Below are 27,609 nucleotides of genomic sequence, written 5' to 3'. Positions count from 1 at the left end.
AAACAAACGAATTCCAAATTAATTTTACTGCTATACAACACACCCGATGGCAACAATATTACACACTTACCTTTAGTATTTTGTAAGGTGTCCTTTCAATCTAATAACGCTTAAAATTCGTTGAGGAATCGTGTTGTTCAAGCTTTGAATGAATCCTCTGAGAACACATCATTTGCCGATTTCACAGCCGCTACTCGAGACTGGAGTTTTTTTTTATTAATAACCAAAGATTTTCAATTATATTTAAATCTGGTGACTGAGTAGGCCAACTCATGCTGTTAGTTCTGTTCTGGGCGATTTAGTCTTGGGACCTCGTACAGTTAACTGGGGCATTGTCGTTCTGGAAAAATGTCTGGTAAGAACTGGTCAAGAATTTACCTCCCAAGCCATGGTGCTTGCGCAATCTGTACTTTATTCCATACAGGACATAGTGCAACAGAATTTTTTGGGACACACTTAATTATTTTAAATATTTCAATCTTCAAAAAATTAGAAGCTCAAATTTTGCAATGGTGGTAATGGTTAAAGTAAGCAAATTTTGTAACATGAAAAAAAAAACCTTATTCGTCTGCTTCTGTTTTTGATCGAGAAAAAATAATGTTTGTCAGCGGTGGAATTTGGAGAAAAAAAATCTTTATTTAGCGACAAAATCTGTATTTTAATTACAGATATCTGTATTTGAATAAAAGATATACAGCTGTACTGTATTTGGTAGCTTAATTTATATTATAGTGCAGTGACTAAATTATAGTATCATGACCTGCTGAAAAAATTTGATTAATAAAATCCCACATAATGTTTAGATTATTAAACTTTTAAGTACAGATATAGCTAATTACTACCGTATACTGTATGCATTATAATGTCAATATCCTTTTTCAGATGGAAGATCTTCACAAATCAGCAGAAATTGGAAAGTCACTGCTGGAAGAAAATTATAGATTAAAAGATGAAGCAGCAAAGCTTATCAAAGAACATGGTAAAAAAGCTGAGGTAAAAGAAAACATCAAATTTATTACCCTGTATCGTTTTCATTCGAACAATTTCTCATTTACTGAAAGACTCATGGTACTGATATTTGGCCTGTGGTATGTTATGATGAAAAGCTGTCAAGTTTGTTAAAATGATTTATGTATACCTTTACCTTCATTCAAGGTCAAAGTTCAGATTTACTGAAAGACTCATGGTACTGATATTTGGCCTGTGGTATGTTATGATGAAAAGCTGTCAAGTTTGTTAAAATGATTTATGTATACCTTTACCTTCATTCAAGGTCAAAGTTCAGTAAAAACAACTGTTTGACCTGTATTTTTTTTTTATTTTCACAGGAATGGGAACAAGAAAAGTATACTTTAACCCTTAAGTTGCAAGGCAATTTAGAATCAGAAAAGTGGTACAAAGATGAGATTGCTCAACTTGAGCGTGACATTGCTAGGAACAATGCTGATTCCTCAACACAAATAGAAATTGAAAAAAACAAGTTCCAGCAGGAGACACGAAAGGTTAGTTTGTCAAATGTGAATATTACTGTACAAAACATGTTCTTCAGATATTAGTGGGTATGTAGTAATGTACCTGGTAAGTTGTATGCTACCTGCATTAGAGGATGACAATACCTAGTTAGTGCCACCGTACTTGCCTAAATACAGCACTAGCTAGGATGCTGATGTCCTCAGCTTACAGGACTCGACTTAAACTATTTGAAGGACTTGCCTTGTAAGGCTGCAGGTGACCACAAAACTTATCTGCCCAACTGGAAATTTGACTTGTCAATTTTGTGGAATAATATTTTGTATATACTGTACCTACCTCAAACTATCCCATTTATATCTAATAATATCTAATGATACATTGTTAATTTGTTACAGTAGTAAATAGCATTTTTTGCCACAGAATATGTTCTGCTATAAGATAAGCAATAAATTGTCCCTGCTGTCAAGTCAGCCTTGTGAACCCTCCTGACCTAACAAATTAACTCCCAAGGAAATCTGTGCAGACAGCTTCATAGTTAAGATTTTGTTACAATTTTATCTTAATAACTGCAGATATTCAAATAGTAGGGATAAGAAGGTACCTCATAGTCTTACTTAACGACGCCAGCCGTGAAAGCTTTCCCAGAGTGCATCACTTATCTAATTACAGCGGGTACAATCTCACAGATGCCATATTGAAACTACGCTTTGTCCGAAGAAACAATCTAGGCTATATTGCAGGCGATAAACAGAAAGAAAAAACAAATAACGTTAAGTTTGCTCTTTATTGAAACTTGAAAATTGAAACTTGAAACCCTATGCGTAGAAAGTTTTCCTGCTCACCGAATTCACGGTCGACTCAGGTTATAAAGAATTATTTATACTAAGCCCTAATGCACTACAAATGTTTTCCTGTAACAAATTTATTCAAGATCCGACACAGGCTATGATTATTTATATATCAGTAAAATGAAAATACTTTGACGATTATTTGACGGACTGTTCACATTACGTGACTAAATCCGTATAAAGAGATATTTATCTAAAATAATACTATGCTAAACTATCTCTATTTTCCGTACAATATCCAATTCAGGACCATTGTAACGGTTATAAATAAAATCCCTAATGAAAAATCTACCGGTAAAAAGTTTACCTTTCAATACGAGTTGTCCCGCTTGACCCGTGTCTAGACCTGGCTCCAACTGTCTGATTCAAATTTTGCAACGCCTTTTATAGTACAATTTGCTGCGTCGCGTAATAACAACAAAAATATTCATACTATAATCTAAAATCTCAATATTTATACAATACAATCCTTGAAATATTTCTATAATTTCACCATCATATACAATATCGTACAAACGAACCGGAAGTGGTCCGCAGTCAAATAAACAACTCTAACGGACATGTTTACGAGGGAAAATACACGACGTCATTTGCCGTAAACACGTTTGTAAGTCGATGACCGCGTAGATATAAATCACTGTTTAACATATACATGTATAGCATACAAATTATTGATACAATAAGCAACATATTTATTATCTGACTTAACAATATCCATTTTCACAACACCTTCGTTAAATATCTAAACATTAGACATGATTAAATAATTACACCACCATCTCTGGTATAATTACCGTGTACATATACCTATAGCTTTTACATCTGTATACATGCCCCAGGACATGGCATACGACAACTATGGATACAGGTACGTGTGTATTTCACGGTCGGTTGATTAGACCTCAATGCAAGCTATCGGTGTCGCTCAGGTAAAGCCAGTTTTCAGAAGTGTATTTTAGTTACATTTGACTATTCCGATCTCAAAATCGGTCCAGTATTCGGAATTGGTTGGGATCGGATTTGGGAAGTTTAATTTACTATTAATAAAGAGGAATTAATTCCGTACATGACATGTTCGGTTTCTAGAGGTGATCGGTTTGGAGAAGGTTCGATTTCGGGAAGTTACACTGCATTAGTATAAGCAATTTTATTTCCGTTATTTGTTTGTCTATTTCTGTATCCTGTCAGACTGCTTAGCGACAACAATGATTCTTGGATTTTATTTCATGCTTGAATCTTCAAAACTATACTATATTTACTGATTACCACACCTTTAGATTGAAACACTTCAAGTTAACACCCAGAAAGCTTCAAGGCAAAATATTAGCTCAAATGCCGATGCCAGAAGCGAGTTAAAATACATGTAGATGGGTACGGAGAAATAAAGTATGTTTGCCAGGATCTAATGCCTTTTCAAGGATATCACTATCACCTGAAGAATTGGGTATTTGATTATAAAGAATGAGTAACCAATGTATTAAGAGAATGATACTGCTACATGCTAAACATTTAGAGAACAAGATGGTCTAATCAGTGTTCTCCCTTAAGAATATTTTCTTGCTGGTCATAAGAACCGGCTGACCCTATAAATTACTGGTCCTTACAAATTCATCCTTGTACTTTACATTTAATTACTAGCAAAGTAATAGTTTTACTAACAAAATATATCTGCATATCCTGATTAGTATCGTAGCTAGGCTCTAAACAAAGTTGACTGAAAACCAAAATATTACGAAAATTTATTGTGTATATACAATTTGATCTTCAATCCTTCTACAATTCTACTGCTATTTTTTGTTTGTATATCCTCTATCTGAATGAAAAATTGCCAGTCAAAGGACCAGCTACATGGGGAAAAATGTCTGTCCGACTATAAAGTTCCTGGTCACAGGCAAACAGACAGGTGTTAATTTTGAACACTGGATCTAATAGTTTTGGGAAAGTATGTTATAAATTTTAAATGACTAACAAAATAAGATTAGGCCATACAAGTTGACCTCTTGTACTACAGTTCTAGATTTTGGTTTAAATGATGGAAGCATTTTGCTGTTATAGGTGATGAAGTTACAGATGGAGTTGGACCAATCCCACAGTGTAGAGAGTCAGCTCAGGGAACAGATTAGCCAGTTAGAAGCTTTGATGGAGAGGAAGATGAATGAGACCGCAGACATCACGAGCGGCGAGTGTGATTCCCAGGAGATGGCAGTCCAGATTGTTAACTTACATGAAGAAAATGTAACTTCAATATTTTTTTTAGAAATTTCTATTTTGAATTTACGAGATAATCAGTTAAACAGTAAAACATGTTTATAAAGAACACATTAACAACAAGTTCATGGTTAAAGAGTAGTATTTGCATTCCCCATCAAGACTCTTATACAATGACTGTTACATTTGTATAACAAATAGCACTTTAACGAAGCTAATTCAATTTGTTGGTCCCCAGAGGTTCGTTATAGCTGTGTTTTACTGTACTATATTCAGGGTTCAGGTCAGCGGTCGCCAATGTCGCATTTCGCATATAGTAAATTGGTGTTTTTAGGTCACCTAAGACAAAGTTTCAAGTGAAGTCCTATTCTAATCGCCGTTTGTCTGTCGTCGTGCTTCATCCGTCATATGTCCGTAAACAATTTACATTTTCGACTTCTTCTTCAAAACTGCTGAAGCAATTTCAATGAAATTTTGCACAAACCTTCTAAGGCATCAGGCCAATCTAAATTGTAATTTATATGACCCCAACCCCCAGGGGCTATGGGATTGGCCAAAAGGTGTAAAATTGGCTAAAATTTCAAAAATCTTCTTTTCCACTCACAGATGTGGTAGAATCAAATACTTTTCATAGATAAAAAGGTCTTAAAGTCCTTTACAAATATTGTGAATTATATGACCCTGGGGTCTCACGTTTCCCCTCAGAGGGTGGTTAAGTTTTCTATAGTTGATAGAGGGAAAACAAATTTTTGAGTATTATATGGTCATTTGTAATAGGAAATAAGTCAGACGTCAGAATTATCAGTATGAGATGGGCATTCAATCCTCTTAACAAATTTTCCTTGACTGACCCCTGGGGGGCCTTAGGGGCATGGCTTAAAGGGGTCAAAGAGGCTAAAACTTCAAAAATCTTCTTCTGAAATTCTTGAAATGGTAGAATCGAATACTCTGCATAGATGGAAAGGTCTAAAATTCCTTTACAAATATTGTGAATTATATGACTCTGGGGTCTCGGGTTTCCCCCCATAAAATCACTGACCGACTTCAAGGGCCTGATGGGCGATAATATAGTATTAACCGTATATATGTTTTTGTTTCATTCTGTTTCCGAAATCTGTTGACCATTATAAGGCCCATGGATCTCTTGTTAAGGCTACAAAATTTTTCATGGGTAGAAATTTTCATTGTTGGTCTAGTGCTGTAGAGCAGTGATTGGAATAAGCAATGTATGGTTTGGGCCCGTTTTTGCCTCCAAATCCATAAATTTCTCCGAACGGGGGATATTGATTTGAGTTTGTCCGTCTGTCCGTCCGTCTTTCCGTCCATCTGTCTGTCCGTCCGTCTGTCTGTCTGTGACACTTTGTTTCAGTGCAATAACTGTAACAAATGTAAACCGATTTTCTTCAAACTTGGTGACAGGGTTAAATGCCTTAAGGACCCGGATAAGTTTGATCTCAACATTCAACAGACCTTATTTAGCAGAGTTATGGCCCTTTGCTTAAATAAAAAATGTCAGTTTCTGCCACTTCTGTACAATAACTGTAATAAATATTAACCGATTTTCTTCAAACTTGGTAACAAGGTTGAATGCCTTAACTACCTAGCCAAGTTTGATGAACTCTTTCAGTGGATGCTATTTATAAGAGTTATGGCCCCTTAATTTGTCATTTGTCATTCAAATGTCATTTTTCTACAGTTTCTGTGTAATAACAAACAAATGTAAAACCTAATATTGTTAAAACTTGGTAGCAAAGTTAAATGCCTTTAGGGCTTAGCCAAGTTCGATCATCACTTTTGGCAGATCTTTATTAGCAGAGTCATGGCCCTTTGATTTAATAAAAAAAGCCATTTCCATACAATAACTGTAAAATATATTAACCAATTTTCTTCAAACTTGGTAACAAAGTTAAATGTCTTACTTCCGAATAAGACTTCAGTTTATTAGCTCAATTTGATGATTTTACAGAAAAATCTGGAGACAAAATACATAGAAAAATGCACAGAATTACACAATCAGCGGAGCGAACTGGAACTGTTGAGTCAGCGACTCTCGAGGAAAGACGAGGAAATAGAGGAGATCAAATGCCAGGCTACATCATATGCCCTCTCCCTGGAGGTATATAGACTTTTTATAAAGACATGCATGTGCTGTCATGATATTTGAACAAATGAGTGCCACTGGATGTTGCTCTAAATATATCCCCTTTTCCAGGGATGTGATTCTTCTTCTGATTTAAATAATCATTAGGAAAAGCGTATACAGTGGAACTTGGTTGATACAAACTCGGATAATTCGACAACCCGGCTTAATACGAAGTACTTTGCCGGTCCCGGCCGAAATCCCTCTTTATCTTTGTTAAAAGAACTCGGATAATTTGAATTAGGAAAACTCGAAGAACTCGGATAATACGAAGTAAATTTTGGGTCCGAATGACAAAAATCATACATAAAATGTTCTTATAACTTGAAATGAGATTTTTTGGACAATGAGTTCGCCAAAAATGCTGATTTTCGTTTTCATAAATGTGCTGTAGAACAGCATTTCAAAATATATATCTCGGTTTTATTGTTATAATTTTGAAACTACCATCGGCGATTTTGACATCTCTCTTGTTCACATCCTTTAACGACAAGGAACTAGTCTAGATATACCAATTTAAGATATCGTCAGTAAAAATGAGAACTCGCTTAATTCGAACACTCGGATAACTCAAAGTTTTATCTCGATCCCTTCGAGTTCGTATTAACCGAGTTCCACTGTATTTCGCTGATTTACCTGAAAGATGACATTAATAAATTCCTCGTAAAGGTGACCATTTATAGGTAGCAGAATCCATGCATACATGTGCATATGGTCAAGCCTTAAAACAGCTTACCGTTCACGATCGATGCCGAAAATCTTCATGCATATCAACGTCTGTTAGTTAGATAGAAAATTCATTTAAACCACAGAAAATCTCGTCAGGTCTTTGTTATATTTTTATAAAACCTTAATTTATCTATTTTTAAAACCGCTAATGCCTGAGCCAAGCGGCTTTATTAAGATAGGTACTTGTTGGACCAATCTCCGGTTGATGTGTGCTCATCTGCTAACTTCCGGTATTGACAGTTTGCCAGATAAACAAGCGATAGCCATGTCAACAACCTGTTCTTATCATTATAGTTATTACTTAATATTAAAGCCGTTCTCAAATGGGGTTTTTGGTGATGCATTTTTCTGTATTATTAGCGTGTTTCTCGGTCAGTATATGGTTTCACACGATGATCTAGTTTTGGTCGCTGGCAGTAGATTTGTTGAACTACAGGGACCTGACACGAAATTTTTTAACTAACAGCCTACTAGTATATATATATATTATGGTATCAAGGGTATGAACTCGGCGGTAAGTGAATGTATGTTCAGACAAGGTAAACATCACTATAATTGTTCGACAGATAGCACTGTTACCGTTGTGTTGAGAAGGTGAAGGCCGCAGCAGCTGAACCATATATAGCAATGCACTAATCAGTACATGCTACTCCATAAGGTTTTGAAAAGGAATAGATAATTTCACATCATTACGTCGATTTTTTATGAATAAAGATTTCATTACTATTGTATCATATATGGATAGGATGAAATTGATTGCAAAATATATTTGATATAAATTTTTCTCGTGTTTACAGTAAATTAATGTTAATTTTTTTCTCCTGTGTATCGTCTGCCATATCCATAAACTCGCAAATCATGATGGTTTGAAGATTTTAGATTTTCTTCCAGAACTGCTCTCAAATATGAACAATTTATGTATTTTGTCTTGACCTATGCACCTGTGTCAACAAGGGGTTTTAGGTTTCGATGGAACAATAACATTTGTTGACGTTGACCTTGACTGTTACCTGAGACAGCATGACATCGGAATCTTCAACACTAAAAAGGAAATCTTGCAATATTGAAGAAGAAAAGGACAGCAAAATGTATTTGGTTCAACCATGTTTGACACAAATGAGTTTTACTGTATAGTCTAAAATAAACAATATCCTACATTTCTAGATTTAACCCGATGAAAAGCTACGTATCTTTTGTTTAATTTGACAACAAGTGGATTGCTTTGTCCGGAGCTGAATATGTAATCAAACCCACTCGTTGTGACCCAATGGCTGGCTTTTGATGCTCGCTGTGACACTGCCAGCATGAGGCACATATTTACAGGTTATTTACACCTCGATCAGCGGACTAAATATAGACTGAATGCATATTTCAATATCCACTTGAACTGATATCTGTATCTAGATTGGACTAACTCACATTGGCTATTTCTTCCAAGTATCTTCACGTACAGGGATTTCAAATATACATTGTTGGGGCCTAAATAAAGTTATTTTGCCTTGCTGTTTTGTGTACTATATATATCGGAATAAAAAATTATATTTGTGACTTAAAATGTCCATGTGATTTTCTTTTCTGTTGTATGGTCATTGTAATGAACATTAATGCAATCTTTATTGCAAACATTTTCTTTGCAAAATCTATCATCATTTTTGGCAAGCCTATTGCGCCGATTTTCCGACAAAAAATTTAGTTTTATGCCCATAGTTTGACATGTTCAAACTGTCCGAAATAGGATTCATTATAAAAAGTCAGTGTTCGAACTATCACTAGCAAAAAATTACTGTTTTTCCAGAAAAATTAAATTGTTACACATGTCTTGGGGAATAAGCGTATCCCCAAAGCCCAATACGAAAGATTACCTAATAAATCTACTTACCGGTAATACAGGAATAGAAATATGCATACTTTAACTGGAATTAATGTTAATCTTTGGTAACTGTCATGTTAATATTTGATTATTAATATGTCAATATTTTATTTGGCGCTTATTAATTTTATTGAAACTCAAACATCAAGTTATCAACTTTTCATACTTTTAAGTCCTTTTCCAATTTCTTGTGTCCCATTCTGCTCTGATTTTTGTGTCGCCTGCACCGCAAGGGGAACACAAAGGTATCACTAGGTTGGCGTTGTCGACATCCTGGAAAAGGTTTCTGTGCGATAACTTTATGAGTATTTGTCGTCCAATTTCAACCAATTTTTGCCTATTGCTTTATATCAATGAGATCTCGGATGAGTTTGATACTGGTAAAAATTGGTCAAGATTTGCAAGAGTAACGGGACTTTAAAATCATCTAAACAGATAAATCCATGGTTTCTGCTCGAAAACTTTAGTATTTATCGTCTGATTTTAACCAAATTTGATATATTGCTTATATCAAGGAGATCTCGAATGAGTTCGATACTGGTCAAAATCTGTCAATATTTGCAAGAGTTACAGGACTTTAAAATCGTCAAAACGGGTAAATCCATGATACTTTCACCTAATTATTAACAATATTTTCAACTATAAATAACTATTTTTTGTGATATTTTAAAAAGACATTTCAGATTTCATTTCACTAATCATTTAATTTGACTTTACAAATTAAAGAGTTATATCTGCCCTAGTGATGTGTTTGTTTCATCATGCTTTTCAGAGAATATGAAGTGAATTTTGTCACAAAATAATGATACCACAAAGGGTACCTTCCTGCAGCAAGGGAGATAACTGGATCTGTAATATGTGAAGATGAAATAGTGGGTCCCAGGTCTCTCTGGAAACTCTTTAAATAGTTACCATGCATGAGCCATCACTGAATATATAATCAAATCAAATATTTTCCAGCGAGCACGTTCTCAGATAGCTGAACTAAAAGTGGAGATGGATGCCATAAGAGAGACCAATGTCAGTCATGGCTCCAAGGGCAACTCACTCTTCTCAGAGGTAAGTAAATAATGGATATAATATTGAGATCACATTTTTTAACAATCACGGCATCAGAGATCTATGTATATATATTAGCTGCGATGATGTAGCTCTGAATGCCAAACGGAAGATTTCTGACAGATTATCATCGTCAGAACGGAGTGGAGGCAGGGTATGGTTATTTGATCTATATATATATGTATGAGTAAAGGCACACCATCTTATCTTAGTGTTGTATTTATTTGAAACTATTGACTGAAATAATTTCTAGGTCGAGGACCGACGTGTTTCTGCAGAGAAGAAATTGATATCTATGAAACATCGAATGGAAGCGCAGGATGAAATTAGCAAAAAGCAGGATGCAGAAATCCGAATGTTAAGGGTAAAACTTTAAACAGAACTAATTATAAATGATACCCTCCAGATTTAATTTAAAGGTCTAGTATACATAACTTTTCAGTTGTTATTTTGCTATCACAAACATATACAATTGATTGAACATTGTACCAATGACCAAGACTAAAGATGAAAGACGTGTATTGTGACATTATTCCGTGCAATTAAACCTATGATATTGAACGGTCAAATATTGTCTGGTAAACAAACCTGCCATCTTGAAACAATCAACAAAGAAAAACTGATAATTACGAAAGTGTCTTGTATATACATTTGTAGGCCAACACATTTTCCATAACTGATTGAGTCACATGATATTTTCAGGAAATTGAGACTTTCAGTGAATTTCCTGGTATCATTTCGGTTTGTATTTATTGTGGGCCACATAAATTATTATAATTTTTTTTTTATTTTTTTTTAAACTTCGCTATTGACCTCATTAACAACTTATCTGGCTTTAGTCAACATTTTATGCAGAGAGTGTGTCGTAAATTTCTTGTAAATGTTTGTGATTTCAAAAAAAATCTGAAAAGTTATGTATATTTGGCCTTTAATAGGTTATGTACAATTAAAACTTATTAGCCCAAACATTCTGCAGAGATCTAGGAGTAAACTAAGGATGAAATAACGCTGAGATATTTGTATACTTGTGACAGTTATGTTGCTTTGTGGAACTCTTCAATAAAGAAAAACAAATTTTAGTTTGAAAACACCATATTTGTCAGTGCTGTTTGCACTGATCCGGTTTCAATTATGGTTAAACCCCAAAAGTATCTCCGAAATATCCCAGGGCAGTTATGATTAGTGGAGAGAGCAATGTAGCATTGCCCATGTTCATTCTATAACATGTAACTGTTGTGTAGCATTATATGATCCTATCCCATTCTTATTTCATATGGAGACTGGTGAATTAATTATTTGTAAACATTTATAATTGAGATATAGTTATCAAAAATTCAGCCAAACTAGAGTACAATTGAACAATGTTTACTTGAACATGTATAACTCATTGTCCACATTCTATGAAAGTTAGATCCAAACATAACTTGAAGTTTTATGACAATTGTGTTATACTCATGCTCACACAACTGCAAAAGACGTAAGTACATGTATATCAAACCCCTACTGTTGAGCTGCTCACTAGTATCGAAGTACTTGCTTGAGTGTACCATGTAGCCGTGTACTATTTATAGACTGTGGGTGTCGCAAAAGAAATATTAGTATATAAGGTATATTGGTACTGATGCTACATTCAGGCCTCTCATCCAGCTACGCTTGATAAAAATTGTTACAAATATTTGTAATCTGCTGGAGCTTTGCTTTCTAAATAGCTTATATTACTAACTGTATTTATGTGTAAAAGACAAAAAGCTGGTCATTTTCACTTTGACCAGAGACTTAAAGTGAACAGTCGGCAAGGATGGCTAAATAGGTAAAAATGGTTGAATGTATCTATTATTTCTTATGAAATAGAAAATAAATCTTCGCAAATCTGGTCCTAAAAATCATATGTTACATTCAGCAGCTTGCTGTACTTTTGAAGGCTATGAAAACATTAGAGGTCATATTCACTGTTTGAAACTAATGAGCACAGTTTAAAATTATTAACATGATAAATCCTAACTTACTGTAAAATCAGTTTCATGCACCTTGAAATATCTCCCAGCTATATATTGTGACGTGTGGATGACCAGTTGTGACATTCTTGGTAAATAGAGCATTGTTATTTGAGACAATGTTGCATAGCATGAAATACATGCTCCGCAGCGTTGAACATTGTGGGAATATGGTGGCTGAAATATCAAGCACAAAAATGTACACCTTTACCGATCATAGCTATCAACCTTCTCTCACCAGCTCGATGATGTTGATGATGATGAAACTTGCAATTGTCCTTGATGAAAGTGTCTCAAATGGAAAATACAGGGTCACCCAGATCATTGTATTGACACAATGATTTGTCCAAAAAAAAGACCATTTCCATTGAAGGTCCATATATCACGTCGCAACCACAGGACTATTCCCTGTGGATAGGTGGCATGAATGTAGCATCAGTACAATTTACCTGTGAGGTTTTGGCGACACTATAGTCTATAAAAGTACTTTTGATACAAGTGAGCGGCTGAACGGTGTCATGAGGGTGTATAACTTGCGTAGTTCACAGTTGCAGTAGCACGAGTGTAAAAGTTTGACTGTATAGGCAATAGGTATCATGTGATGGATCATAATAAAACATTTCATAGCTTTGCACATTTTTTATGAGTGACATGTCCTTATGGATTTTTTGTTCTTCCAACAATTTATAGTGATTACTATATTAAAGTTGTAAATGATTCTGATCTGGATTAAATCTATTTCCTCAGAACCAGATGATGATTCGCCTCTATTCAAGTCGAGGTGAAGCAGACGGTGATCGTATTAAACAGCTTGAGACGGAGGTATCACAGGCTAGAGCTAAAATCTCATATCTCAATGGGGAGATATTTTCACTGGAGCAGAAAATGGTAGGATACAATACAGTTAAAGGCCCACTACCTTTCCGGAGGAAAACATAAAGGTTTCTTAAAAACATTAATAACATCAGAAAATATATACCAATGGCCTAAGATGAGGTTACAACACATGCAAGATTTCCTGCGTAATGTTTGATAACAGTGGAGAGTTATTTCGCTGTTTTGCCGTCTGGCGCAGTGATAGTCAACTACCGCGCGGTATTTAGGACGACGGCGGGAACATAAGACGACCCGCGTTATGAAAATTAACATTTTATTTATTTTAATCAAATTGTTCAGAATGTGATGACACGTGTAGTATTAACGGTAAGTAATAACTTTAGAGACTATACAAAAATATCGATCTCGTTTTACTTTCCCATTTTAAAAATTAAAAGCCGTTTCGGAAAGGTAGTGGGCCTTTAATAGGATAATTATATTAACATCTAGATAATTTTGCATTTCTGTACAAAATCACTTGTTTTATATTAATACCATAATCGGTGGCAATGCTTAACAACTTAGTAGGGCTAAAGTTCTCTTAAACCACCAATTTGTTTAGAAGTGATGCAGGCCCCATATGTCATGTCATAACAGTACATAATTATATGTTAATGCTATTAATATAGAAAGTATTATATTCATTTCAGAAAATGCAGACAGAAAACTTCCTCGACAAATTATCTGGTAAGTATTTCCCCTGCCTTAAAATATGAAGGCGTATAGCTATAGTTTTACCTATGGTTGTCCTGTTGTGTTTGGTTGTGACTCAGACTCACTCTAATGTTTAACTGTACTGGTAGTTTTACCTATGGCTGTCCTGTTGTGTTAGGTTGTGACTCACTCTAATGCTTAACTGTACTGGTAGTTTTACCTATGGCTGTCCTGTTGTGTTAGGTTGTGACCAGACTCACTCTAATGCTTAACTGTACTGGTAGTTTTACCTATGGCTGTCCTGTTGTGTTAGGTTGTGACCAGACTCACTCTAATGCTTAACTGTACTGGTAGTTTTACCTATGGCTGTCCTGTTGTGTTAGGTTGTGACTCACTCTAATGCTTAACTGTACTGGTAGTTTTACCTATGGCTGTCCTGTTGTGTTAGGTTGTGACCAGACTCACTCTAATGCTTAACTGTACTGGTAGTTTTACCTATGGCTGTCCTGTTGTGTTAGGTTGTGACCAGACTCACTCTAATGCTTAACTGTACTGGTAGTTTTACCTATGGCTGTCCTGTTGTGTTAGGTTGTGACCTACTCTAATGTTTAACTGTACTGGTAGTTTTACCTATGGCTGTCCTGTTGTGTTAGGTTGTGACTCACTCTAATGCTTAACTGTACTGGTAGTTTTACCTATGGCTGTCCTGTTGTGTTAGGTTGTGACCTACTCTAATGCTTAACTGTACTGGTAGTTTTACCTATGGCTGTCCTGTTGTGTTAGGTTGTGACCAGACTCACTCTAATGCTTAACTGTACTGGTAGTTTTACCTATGGCTGTCCTGTTGTGTTAGGTTGTGACCTACTCTAATGCTTAACTGTACTGGTAGTTTTACCTATGGCTGTCCTGTTGTGTTAGGTTGTGACCTACTCTAATGTTTAACTGTACTGGTAGTTTTACCTATGGCTGTCCTGTTGTGTTAGGTTGTGACTCACTCTAATGCTTAACTGTACTGGTAGTTTTACCTATGGCTGTCCTGTTGTGTTAGGTTGTGACCAGACTCACTCTAATGTTTAACTGTACTGGTAGTTTTACCTATGGCTGTCCTGTTGTGTTAGGTTGTGACCAGACTCACTCTAATGCTTAACTGTACTGGTAGTTTTACCTATGGCTGTCCTGTTGTGTTAGGTTGTGACTCACTCTAATGCTTAACTGTACTGGTAGTTTTACCTATGGCTGTCCTGTTGTGTTAGGTTGTGACTCACTCTAATGTTTAACTGTACTGGTAGTTTTACCTATGGCTGTCCTGTTGTGTTAGGTTGTGACCAGACTCACTCTAATGTTTAACTGTACTGGTAGTTTTTTTACCTATGGCTGTCCTGTTGTGTTAGGTTGTGACTCACTCTAATGCTTAACTGTACTGGTAGTTTTACCTATGGCTGTCCTGTTGTGTTAGGTTGTGACTCACTCTAATGTTTAACTGTACTGGTAGTTTTACCTATGGCTGTCCTGTTGTGTTAGGTTGTGACTCACTCTAATGTTTAACTGTACTGGTAGTTTTACCTATGGCTGTCCTGTTGTGTTAGGTTGTGACCCTCACTCTAATGTTTGCTTAACTGTACTGGTAGTTTTACCTATGGCTGTCCTGTTGTGTTAGGTTGTGACTCACTCTAATGTTTAACTGTACTGGTAGTTTTACCTATGGCTGTCCTGTTGTGTTAGGTTGTGACCAGACTCACTCTAATGCTTAACTGTACTGGTAGTTTTACCTATGGCTGTCCTGTTGTGTTAGGTTGTGACTGTTTAACTGTACTGGTAGTTTTACCTATGGCTGTCCTGTTGTGTTACTCTAATGTCTTGTTAACTGTACTGGTAGTTTTACCTATGGCTGTCCTGTTGTGTTAGGTTGTGACCAGACTCACTCTAATGCTTAACTGTACTGGTAGTTTTACCTATGGCTGTCCTGTTGTGTTAGGTTGTGACTCACTCTAATGCTTAACTGTACTGGTAGTTTTTACCTATGGCTGTCCTGTTGTGTTAGGTTGTGACTCACTCTAATGTTTAACTGTACTGGTAGTTTTACCTATGGCTGTCCTGTTGTGTTAGGTTGTGACCAGACTCACTCTAATGCTTAACTGTACTGGTAGTTTTACCTATGGCTGTCCTGTTGTGTTAGGTTGTGACTCACTCTAATGCTTAACTGTACTGGTAGTTTTACCTATGGCTGTCCTGTTGTGTTAGGTTGTGACCAGACTCACTCTAATGTTTAACTGTACTGGTAGTTTTACCTATGGCTGTCCTGTTGTGTTAGGTTGTGACTCACTCTAATGCTTAACTGTACTGGTAGTTTTACCTATGGCTGTCCTGTTGTGTTAGGTTGTGACCAGACTCACTCTAATGTTTAACTGTACTGGTAGTTTTACCTATGGCTGTCCTGTTGTGTTAGGTTGTGACTCACTCTAATGCTTAACTGTACTGGTAGTTTTACCTATGGCTGTCCTGTTGTGTTAGGTTGTGACTCACTCTAATGCTTAACTGTACTGGTAGTTTTACCTATGGCTGTCCTGTTGTGTTAGGTGGCTGTGACTCACTCTTATGCCTTAACTTGTACTGGGTAGTTTTACCTATGGCTGTCCTGTTGTGTTAGGTTGTGACCTACTCTAATGTTTAACTGTACTGGTAGTTTTACCTATGGCTGTCCTGTTGTGTTAGGTTGTGACCTACTCTAATGCTTAACTGTACTGGTAGTTTTACCTATGGCTGTCCTGTTGTGTTAGGTTGTGACCTACTCTAATGTTTAACTGTACTGGTAGTTTTACCTATGGCTGTCCTGTTGTGTTAGGTTGTGACTCACTCTAATGCTTAACTGTACTGGTAGTTTTACCTATGGCTGTCCTGTTGTGTTAGGTTGTGACCAGACTCACTCTAATGTTTAACTGTACTGGTAGTTTTACCTATGGCTGTCTGTTGTGTTACTTAACTGGGTAGTTTTACCTATGGTGTCCTGTTGTGTTAGGTTGTGACCAACTCTAACTAATGTTAACTGTACTGGTAGTTTTACCTATGGCTGTCCTGTTGTGTTAGGTTGTGACTCACTCTAATGCTTAACTGTACTGGTAGTTTTACCTATGGCTGTCCTGTTGTGTTAGGTTGTGACTCTACTCTAATGTTTAACTGTACTGGTAGTTTTACCTATGGCTGTCCTGTTGTGTTAGGTTGTGACCTCACTCTAATGTTTAACTGTACTGGTAGTTTTACCTATGGCTGTCCTGTTGTGTTAGGTTGTGACTCACTCTAATGTTTAACTGTACTGGTAGTTTTACCTATGGCTGTCCTGTTGTGTTAGGTTGTGACCAGACTCACTCTAATGCTTAACTGTACTGGTAGTTTTACTATGGCTGTCCTATGGTTGTCCTGTTGTGTTAGGTTGTGACCAGACTCACTCTAATGCTTAACTGTACTGGTAGTTTTACCTATGGCTGTCCTGTTGTGTTAGGTTGTGACCAGACTCACTCTAATGTTTAACTGTACTGGTAGTTTTACCTATGGCTGTCCTGTTGTGTTAGGTTGTGACTCACTCTAATGCTTAACTGTACTGGTAGTTTTACCTATGGCTGTCCTGTTGTGTTAGGTTGTGACCAGACTCACTCTATTGTTTAACTGTACAGGTAGTTTTACCTATTCCGTCTTTGCATATTACAGAGGTAGCTATCCATTGTGACGTCATTATTTTGTGAGTGCAATTATTGTCATTTTCCCCGCAAAGGTTGACGTTATGCTCGCAAACACATAACGTCACAACCAATACCTACCCGCAAGGGCAGATAACTCTGTAATAAGCAAATGCAGCTCTGTAATAAGCAAATGCAGAATGGTTGTCCTGTTGTGTTAGGTTGTGACCAAACTGACTCCAGTGTTAAACTGTACTGGTAGTTTAATCTTGCATTGTAGGTGTGGAATCAAAAGGAAAAGTAGAAAGTGATCAGAAAGGAGGAAGTGACAAAGACATCAATGATTACCTCATGACCATAATAAAAGCAAATGAGTAAGTAATTTTTAGGTCACCTGACCATAGGTCACTGTGAGCTATTGCGATAGTCTTTTGTCCGTCGTCATCTGTCGTGTGACATCCGTTAACATTTCCTTGTGAATGCAATAATTGAATAAATATTCACTGAGCTTCATGAAACTTTATATGTAGACTAACGTTGGAACAATCTCGAACGAGTTCGAAAATCAGCTTGATTTGACAATAACTTTCAGAGTTATTGCCCTTTGCACTAATAATTATTATTGGACCTTGTGAATACAATAACTTGAATAAATATGCACTAAGCTTTATAAAACTTTGTATTGAGACTAAAATTAGAAGGATCTCGGACAAATTTGAAAAGCGACATGATTAGAACATAACTTACGAAGTTATTGCCCTTTTGCAATTATAATTATTGAATCTTGTGAACATGATAACTTGAATAAATATGCACTCATCTTCATGAAATGTTGTATGTAGACTAACATTGGAAAGATCTCGGACGATCACGTTTGAATATCAGCTTGATTCAATTGTCACTTATGGAGTTAATGCCTTTTGCAATTATAATTATTGAATCTTGTGAACATGATAAGTTGAATAAATATAATTGGGGCTTAATGAAATTTTGCATATAGACAAACATTGTAAATATCTCAAACAAGTTTGAAAATTAGCTTGATTCGACTTTAACTTATTCATGGAGTTATTGCCCTTTGCAATAATAATTATTGAACCTTGTGAACAAGGTAATGTAAGTAAATATGTATGGCAAACCAATTTAACATTTATTGAAGGAGCAAGGTCTGTCCCTTATTTAATCGAATTATATAGGATATCTTATATAATTATATAAGATATCTTATATCATATATAAGATATCATCTCATATAGAAATTAAATAAGATATCTTAAATATGTATAAGATATCTCATATCGTATATAAAATATCTTATTTAATTTTCTACATAAGATATCTTATTTCGTATATAAGATATCTTATATACAGTGGATCCGCGATAATCCGGATGCCGATAGTCCGGAAAACTCACTATACGGACAGCAATGTCAGGGAACGGATTTCCGTAATGTTATTTATACTCACTAATCCGGAAATTCGGATTCCGAATACAGAGCTCCATTTTGGGAACAGAATGCAGTTTTCATTAATAAATTCCAACAATAATCCGGATGATTTTCTGTCACCACGTGCAGAGAACACGTCATAGTGACGGCTGCCAGGTCATAGCCACAGGCGTTTACCTGTACACCAACTGTTCATTGGTTTTCTATAGGAGATCAAACTTCAGTAGTGTAACTGATATAGATGTATGTAATGTATTTTTAAACACAGGCTTTTAAACATGCAGATCGAGCTTGGGTACTAATGCTATATATATCCTACTGGTTTCGCATGAAGAATATATTGCTCCGAGTTATGGGCGACGTAGATAGTATATCTATGTTTCTGGTACAATAAAACAAGGACTTATACTTATAAATCCTTGATTTAAATGAGATACTACTCAAAAAATTGATAAGTATTTTTAATTTATATAAACCTATTCGAATTCATCATCTATAGTATATGATATAAGACTACGGCACATGCCACGCGTACATGTTTGACATTGTGCAACGGAAGTTATACGTGAACGTACATGTGGTTGTAACAAAACGTCTGTAAGTCAGAAAGCAAGGTTTTGTGGAAATTGTCAATGAAAACACAATATACAAAATAGCAATTTCATTGGTCCATAGAAATGTTTATTACTATTTATTATCATGGTTTTGTTAGGTCAAGGATGTAGATATAGATCCTTGGTTAGGCATTTTGAAAAAAATTTAAGTTTCGTCCAGTATTGCCAACCTCTAATGAGGTAAAATCGGGTAATCGCCCTTGAAAAAACCGGTGAAAGGGTCAAAACAAGGGTCATGTGCGGAACCACATTTGTGATATACATTCAAACACTTTTTTAAAGCCTAAAATGCATATATTTATTATCTTCATATTGTTATAAATTATTCAATCATATTTATGATATAATTTTTTTGTAATAATATAATTAATATCTGATAATTAATAAAAAATGTATTAACAAACTTTAAAATATTTATTAGATAAAATCAGGATTTTATGTTCTAAGCATCTCTTTGACTAGACAAAATGGCGGCCATTATGACTGGCTTGCCTGCCTACTGCAACAGGATACCGTTCAAGTTCACTATGTTTTATTCCTGTGAGTAAATCTTTGTCTGAAATCATAAGTGTTTGAACTTTTGAAGAGTTTCGAAGAGATTATTTCTGATTTTGAAAAGTATTAATTGGCCATGTCTGATTTTGCTAGCTGGCTCTGGCTAAAAACAATCATGGACATCGTGATGCAGGACTGAATAGATTAATTGATACAATTTCACACCTTAATTAAAGTTTGTGTAAACACTAACATAGAGGCCTGATATGAGTCTTAAGCCCTGAGATGTAATTAAAATGAAAATCAGGTTATTTGATGACCCGGCGGATCAATTGGGTTAGGCATTCTAAAATGTCTAAAAAACGGGTCAACCAGGGAAAATCAGGTGAGTTGGCAATACAGTTCGTCTTTTAAAAGAGAAATACTTTAATTTCATATACTTAACGTAATGATATGGGGAAAAAAAACCTTTAAAACAGAACAAGCAAAGTATTTATTTTAGTGCATGTACGTTACATAAAAACCTATGATATCGATTACAAAATCAAGGGGAGTAACTTGTACACGATAATTTTAAAATTGACAACTCGAAATTTGGCAGTCCGAAAAATTTGTAATCCGTACGGTTTAGGCTGGGAACGAAAAAGTACGGATTATCTAGGGTCCGCTGTAATTGAAATCTTGCTGCTATATAAGATATCTTATATGGAATAAGAATTCGTAGCATGTAAAACCAGAAACTAATTTCTCCCTCGAGCATCCTTAGGAGCACTTCGGAGCACATCTTAGAATCATTGGCAATGACAGAGATAGCACTGATAGGAAGAATCAAACGCTGTTTGGTTACATTCAACAATACATTGAAAACCCAGAAGCAGTTAATTTCCATCAGTCATGTTGTCAATTTGGACATGGTGACAATAAATATATTGGCTATAATGGTGACCTATCTATACATGCATACTTTTGTCTCGTTCAACCAAACGCTTGATACTGGCGTAGCATGAGAAGCCAACAAGAGTCTGGCTGAACAAGTAGCAGTAAGTATACTGTTCAGCTCTCTATGACTTCCGGGTAGGGAGACTTCATTTCTGGGCCTTTGTTGAAATCCTGTTCCTATGTAAGATATCTTACATAGCAACTAGATTTCATTTATATAAGATATCTTATATATAATAAAAGATATCTTTATATAAAAAAACTTCAATGAGATATCTTATATACCATATGAGATATCTTATATAGAATTAATTAAAAATATCTATAAGATATCTCATTATATAGTATATAAGATATCTTATATATCATATGAGATATAGCATATATTATATGCGATATCTCATATATCTTATATCACAATCAAGATATCTTATATATATATAGAAAAAAATGCACAAACGACGAAGTCTTCGTTAAGCATTAGCGCTTTCACTTTATCTTCAGATGCTCAACTGTAGTTACATGGTAACAATAACAACAACAACACATGATGACGTCATAGGTTTGTTGACGTCACAATATATAAAGGGGAGGTAAATCTTAAATTAGACTATTTAGTTTAGGTTTAAATAATTTGATAAAATACTTTTCTTTCTCTTTTCTTTCTAAAGCAGTGTCTGTGTACATTTTGTAAAATGGAAATATTTTAAAGTTCTTTTGTCCACATATATCAAGATGTTCACTTAGTTTGATTTTCCTATATTCAGGAGAATGTATATGTTGTTTGTGAACGCGGACCCTGCCTCTTAATTGGTCTCCTGTTTCTCCAATATAGTACTCATTACAACCTGGGCACGTAATTACATAAAGTACATTCTGTGTATTACATGTCATAGATGAATTAATTGTAAATGTTTTTTCTTTGAAGTTGTATGATTTGCCTTCTACTATAAACTCGCACGTGCCACATCTTGGGTCCTTACATTTTCTGACTTCAAATGTCTCTTCAGTTGGAAACTTTGATTTGCATAAAATTCTTTTTAGATTTTTTGGTTGCCGTTTGCTGTTGATGATTTTTGACTTTTCCATTACCCTTTTCATTTTTTGGTCGTTACTCAAAATTTCATTAAGGTTTTTAACTGTGGGGAAAATATTGACGTTCCGCGGGTTGTGTGTTGTGACGAGAGGTATTATCCTGTCTTCACGGCTTTTTCTCTTAACTTGGAGTAAGGTTTTTCTGTCCAGCTTGAGGGTTTTATTGATTCCGTCTTCAATGATTTTTCGCGGATAATTTTGTTGTTCTAAATACTTAAATAGTTCTTGCATACGGACATTCCTTACTTCTTCTTCACTGACTATGGTATATATTCGTCTTGCCAGGTTATACGGTATGCTCCGTTTAGTATGTCCCGGATGACATGAACTAAAATGAAGGTGTTGATGTGTATCTGTAGGTTTATAATAAATATCTGTATGAATACTTTCACCCATCTTCTTCACTAAAATATCAAGAAATGCAATTTGATTGGGATGTATGTCTATAGTGAAATGTATATCTGTGTCCAGTGAGTTCAATAATTTCTCAAATTCAAACAATTTTTCCTCTTCGTGTTGCCAAATGATGAAACAATCATCTAAGAACCGTTTCCACATGTCTACTATATACTGTGTTAGTTCAGTTCCCCACTTTGCTTCCACTTGGTCGTACAACAATTCCTCAAGGTATCCAAGGGTAAGTGTGGCATAGGTCGGCGCAACTTTAGTTCCCATTGCTGTTCCCTTGATCTGTATAAAGTGTTCATTTTTGAAAGAAAATGTATTGTTTTTCAGAATCAGTTCCAGTTTTTTGAGAAGCGATGGTGAATTTTCCCGTGATTTTTATCTATCCAATATTCAATTGCTCTCAGTCCTAGTTGGTGTGTTATATTTGTATATAAATTTACTACATCAAGGGTGACCAATTTGGCGTTGTCTTTAACTTTTTCTGGTAGATGGTTAAGAAAATCTAGATCATCCCGTACGAAACTTTTCACATCTTTGCATAGCGGTTTTAAAATAATATCCAATAAATTACTTAATCTTTGGGTTGGTGCATTTGGTCCTCCAACTATTGGTCTAAATGTTAAATCTTTCGGACTGGGACACTTTATATATAATGCGTTCTGTGTTCGTATCGCGTGTGTAATTTCTACAGATTTATGTATTTTAGGTAGTCCATAAAAATTGCTTTCTTTAAAATCAAAATTGGTTACATAATCCCGTTCCTTTTCGGTCATATTCGTTTCCGGATCATTTTCATTTATTACCTTTCGTATTTTCTGCATGGTTTTCTTGTCTTCGTTTCCACTTATTCTCGAATAAAATTCATTGTTGTCAAGTATTTTCATTATGCCGTTTTGGTAATAGTCCGTATCCATAACAACGACTGCTCCGCCTTTGTCCGCCTCTTTAATGACAACGCTGGCGTAATGTTGTGCATATTGTATTTTAGGACTGATCATTCAACAAGATGGCCATCAGGCAGCCATCTTGGATTTTGATTGTGAAAGTTTGTTACAGATATTTCTCAGAATGCACTGAACGGATCTCTCATATTTCGTATGCAAGTTCCTCTAGGGCCCTTGTTGTGCATATTGCATTAAAGGACCAATCAGTAAACAAGATAGCCACCAGGAAGCCATCTTGGATTTTGATCGTGAAAGTTTGTTACCGCTATTTCTAAGAACTACTTAAAGATCTGTCTCCAAATGTAGGTTCCCCTAGGGCGGTAGTTGTGCATAATGCATTTTGGGACCAATCGGTTAACAAGATGGCTGACTGGCCGCAATCTTGGATTTTGGTAGTTAAACTTTGTTACTTCTATTTTTCTTAAGGTACTGAAGGGATCTGTCTCAAATTTCATGTGCAGGTTCCCCTAGGACCCTAGTTGTGCATATTGCATTTAGGACTGATAGGTGAACAAGACAGCCGAAAGGCCACCATCTTGAATTTTGATATTTGAAAATTGTTACCGATAAAGCTATTTCTCATAAAGTACTGTCAGAAGGAATCTGTCTCAAACTTCTTAGGACCCTTGCTGTGCATATTGCATTTTGGGACCATTTGGTGAACAAGATGGCTGACAGGCCACCATCTTGGATTTTGATAAATGAAGTTTGTTTCGACTTTTTCTCAGAAAGTAATGATGAAATGATCTGTCTCAAATTTTATATGTAGGATGTAGTCAAAGTTTGTAAAGCAGAGAAAAGATAATGTGTCAAAAGGGATACAGGAAGTGTCTGAGGTGAATATATGTTGAATATTTGAATACTATTTTACTCCTTGAATATTTGGTAAACGGGTATTAATTCTCGAATATTCGTTTCAGCTCTAGAACATTATAACTTTAATAATTATTAACTGAGCTCAAAGTGTATGTAGCCTCCCATCAGTGGCTAAATAGAGGTTAATATATTGGACAGAAATATTATTTTTGGCCCTTGTGAACACATTCTGTTAATTAAAGAAATTTGTATGCAGCCTTGTATCAGTAAACACTTGAAAGGGCTTCAGCATGGGTTGTCTGACTGTAAGTTTAATAGTTATAGTCTTATTTTCCTTTGTAATGAAAATTTTACTGGACTTTTGTTAAACACAATAACTTGTGTGGTTACAACTTTTTACTAATGACAATGGAACTGTGAGATTTAAATTCAGCCTAACAATCTTATTTCCTTCTGGAAATACCAGTTATGTGGGAGTGTAACTTCAGTGATATTGTGATATTCATGACCACAACCAGAAAGTGATTTATTTATATTAAGTGAGATGTCATGACACAGAGTTCCTAAGGCTGATTTTACTGTAAATTAATTAACTCATTGTCTTAATTTCTTTTATAGTCAGGTAAATGAAAATTTACGAAGTGAGTTACAAGATGCTGGCATACAACTGATGCAATCAAGGAATGAAAATTCAAAACTGGGGAAAAAGCTACATGATGCTGAAAGTGAAAGGGAGAAAATTCACAATAGATGTCTTCGGATGCAGTTGAAGTATGATGAGCTGCTACTGAAGTATGAGCCAGGTAGGTCAGATAATATTCACATTACAAAACATACTACTTTGCAGTATAGAACAGAAAACAGGTAAATCAGAGGAAGAGTTTTCACAGTCTGGATTGGAAAAATAAAAAATAAAAAATCAGATTGGGCATATATATTTAATACATACATTTCTGGACTTAAATTTAAATAACATCATCTTCAATTTAGTACTTGTTATCTTCATTGCAGAATTAGATTTCTGAACTTGTCAAAATTTAAAACCCTCAATAATTTTACATTTTCACATTTCAGAATCCGTGAAAAACAGATATGTAAACAAGACAAAGTATATTGTTGAGAAGATACCAGTTGATACAGTGTCTGAACAGACAATTTACACAAGTCAGCTGAAAGGAACACCAAACAACAAAGTTTGTAAAAAGAACACAAGTACAGAAATAGATGAAAACAAACCACCAAGAAATCATAACCAATCAGACTATCCCATTGACTTACCAATGAAAAGTGTAACAGCAAAAGTGAGGTCAGTTTCTATAGCAGACAGTGTGGTGGCTGTAGATTGCGATGGAGGAAAAAAGACGGAAAAACTCTCAACAAACTGTGATCGTGAAAATAAAGAAAAACTTCTCAAGGAAACTAGAGCTAAACCGAAAGGACAGCTGATGACTAAAATTATAAAAGCTGATCCCGAGGTAGACACTACAGATGCCTGTAAAACCCAGTGAAACATAGAATGTAAATTAGACAAAAGGTCCAATATGAATTCTTGGTCTTTCTAGAGAATTCTCTTAAATTAGTCCTCTATATTAATACACTACATATCTGATCTTGAGTGTAAATCATAGACAAAATAAACCATTACTAAAACATATTATCATTTACCAATCATTTTTTGGCAAAGTGATTACTGTGGACCCTGGATAATCTGAATTTTCCTGACTGTTGTCATGAGTGGATTCAGGTTTTGAGTTAGAGGGGGCAAGAGACCAAGCAAATCAGATGATTAGGCCCCCAGAAGCTCTCGCATAAGTGGTGCAAAATCCATCATTTTGAGGATTTTATGAACACATTTTCCAGAAAATAATTGAAGCCATTTAAGGATGTTTATTGTTTTCATATCTAGTGTCATGTTTTGAATTTAAAGGGACATTTCAGTGAGGCTAATTCTGTTACATAACCACGAAGCAAAATATTGTTCTATATTCCTTATGAAACATAAAACAAGAAATATTGACAAATTTCATGACATTGTTAAGTATTTTGATTGATACCATTGAAATTCCAAATCGTTAATCAATACAATTAAAGGCACAACATGTACGCTGTACCCATACCCGAGCCAAAGTCATGTACGTTAAACAAATGCAATACATAACCACTGGGGAGTTGATGAAACTATTTTTTAGACAAGAACATACATCTATTAAGGTAAATACACTATTGTAAGAGCGATTTGAGTAGTTCTAGACAAACTTTTCTTTACTCTACTGGCAAGGGCCAGGGTTCGGCATACCAGACATCTGACCACTATGTGTAATGGCGGACAGTAAGCGAGTTTGAACATTTCACATACATTTCACTATAGTGGATTTTTTTGGCATATCACAGTAAAACCAACTAATCTTATTTCTATTAGAACTAATTTGTTTCTGAAATATGTGCAAATTTTAATGTACTTTTAGACTGAATTGTCCCTTTAAGTTTATACACATTTTGCTCCGTCTGTCTGAGGTTTAAACTTTCTAATTTTACCACTTTTTATGAAGTTGCAGCACTGGAAGTATTTTTAAATATAAAAGTAAAAATTCTTTATACGTGTACACCAAGGGTATATGAGAAGGATAAGTCACACTGGTTTTAGGGCAATTACAGCGCAGGAGCTTTTGTGTTTGTGCACCGACAGTGACATTGGGTGACGACAGATTTTCCTCTGATATCCGCCAACGCAGCCATTGATGTAGCTTGCGGGACCGAGGGTTACACACTTACTTACTGAAGCCTGCTGTGATTTCATGAGCTGTCGTATTTTTTTTAACGAATATTAAAGACATTTCTTCTAAATATTCCATCCTTAAAGCAAGAAATTTGATTAACTTTACATTGATGTTTCGTTTGACTCAATAAGACAAGTATTTGTTGAGAAAAACGTTTTTTATTCCCAATTCATAGGCGTCTCGCGTGGTTCTTAGTAGTGTAAAGAGACAGTGACGAATCCTTCTCACTTATAAATCCTTGGTGTACACGAAAAAAATGCCGAATCATTCAAAACTCCTCCGAACAAATCGTTGCAACAATCTCGAAGTAACACAAGAGTTGTGAAACCAAGAGAAAATGTCAACATTTTTTCGTAAACAAAACATTGGTCTGCCTCAGCAGATTGAATATACCTAGATTTCGGCTCTCTTATAAGCCGACATATGCTTTTTGGAGCTGAAACATCAAGTTACAAGCCCATTTTCAAATATCAAATGTTAAAGAGACATATCGTTACAGTGAAATTAGCATGCAAAATAACTTTAAACTGTGTATATACACTACTCGGATT

General features: G+C 35.3%; 1 protein-coding gene across 1 annotated transcript in view; it reads left to right on the top strand.

Moving 5' to 3' along the window:
• Positions 1-25,935, top strand: part of LOC138319925 (protein Spindly-like) — a 29,773-nt gene extending 3,838 nt beyond the window's left edge. Inside the window, exons 3-13 of the mRNA XM_069263041.1 lie at positions 883-993; positions 1,329-1,502; positions 4,377-4,556; positions 6,496-6,645; positions 10,229-10,327; positions 10,581-10,691; positions 13,069-13,209; positions 13,848-13,884; positions 17,803-17,896; positions 24,900-25,084; positions 25,356-25,935. Coding sequence (XP_069119142.1) covers positions 883-993; positions 1,329-1,502; positions 4,377-4,556; positions 6,496-6,645; positions 10,229-10,327; positions 10,581-10,691; positions 13,069-13,209; positions 13,848-13,884; positions 17,803-17,896; positions 24,900-25,084; positions 25,356-25,789 — 1,716 coding nt within the window. The 3' untranslated portion in view covers positions 25,790-25,935. The remainder of the gene's footprint in view (positions 1-882; positions 994-1,328; positions 1,503-4,376; positions 4,557-6,495; positions 6,646-10,228; positions 10,328-10,580; positions 10,692-13,068; positions 13,210-13,847; positions 13,885-17,802; positions 17,897-24,899; positions 25,085-25,355) is intronic.
• The last annotated feature ends 1,674 nt before the right edge of the window (positions 25,936-27,609 follow it).

This window comes from Argopecten irradians, chromosome 1, assembly GCF_041381155.1.
Source record: "Argopecten irradians isolate NY chromosome 1, Ai_NY, whole genome shotgun sequence".
Taxonomy (NCBI): Eukaryota; Metazoa; Mollusca; class Bivalvia; order Pectinida; family Pectinidae; genus Argopecten; species Argopecten irradians.
This window is presented reverse-complemented; position numbering and strand designations above follow the sequence as displayed.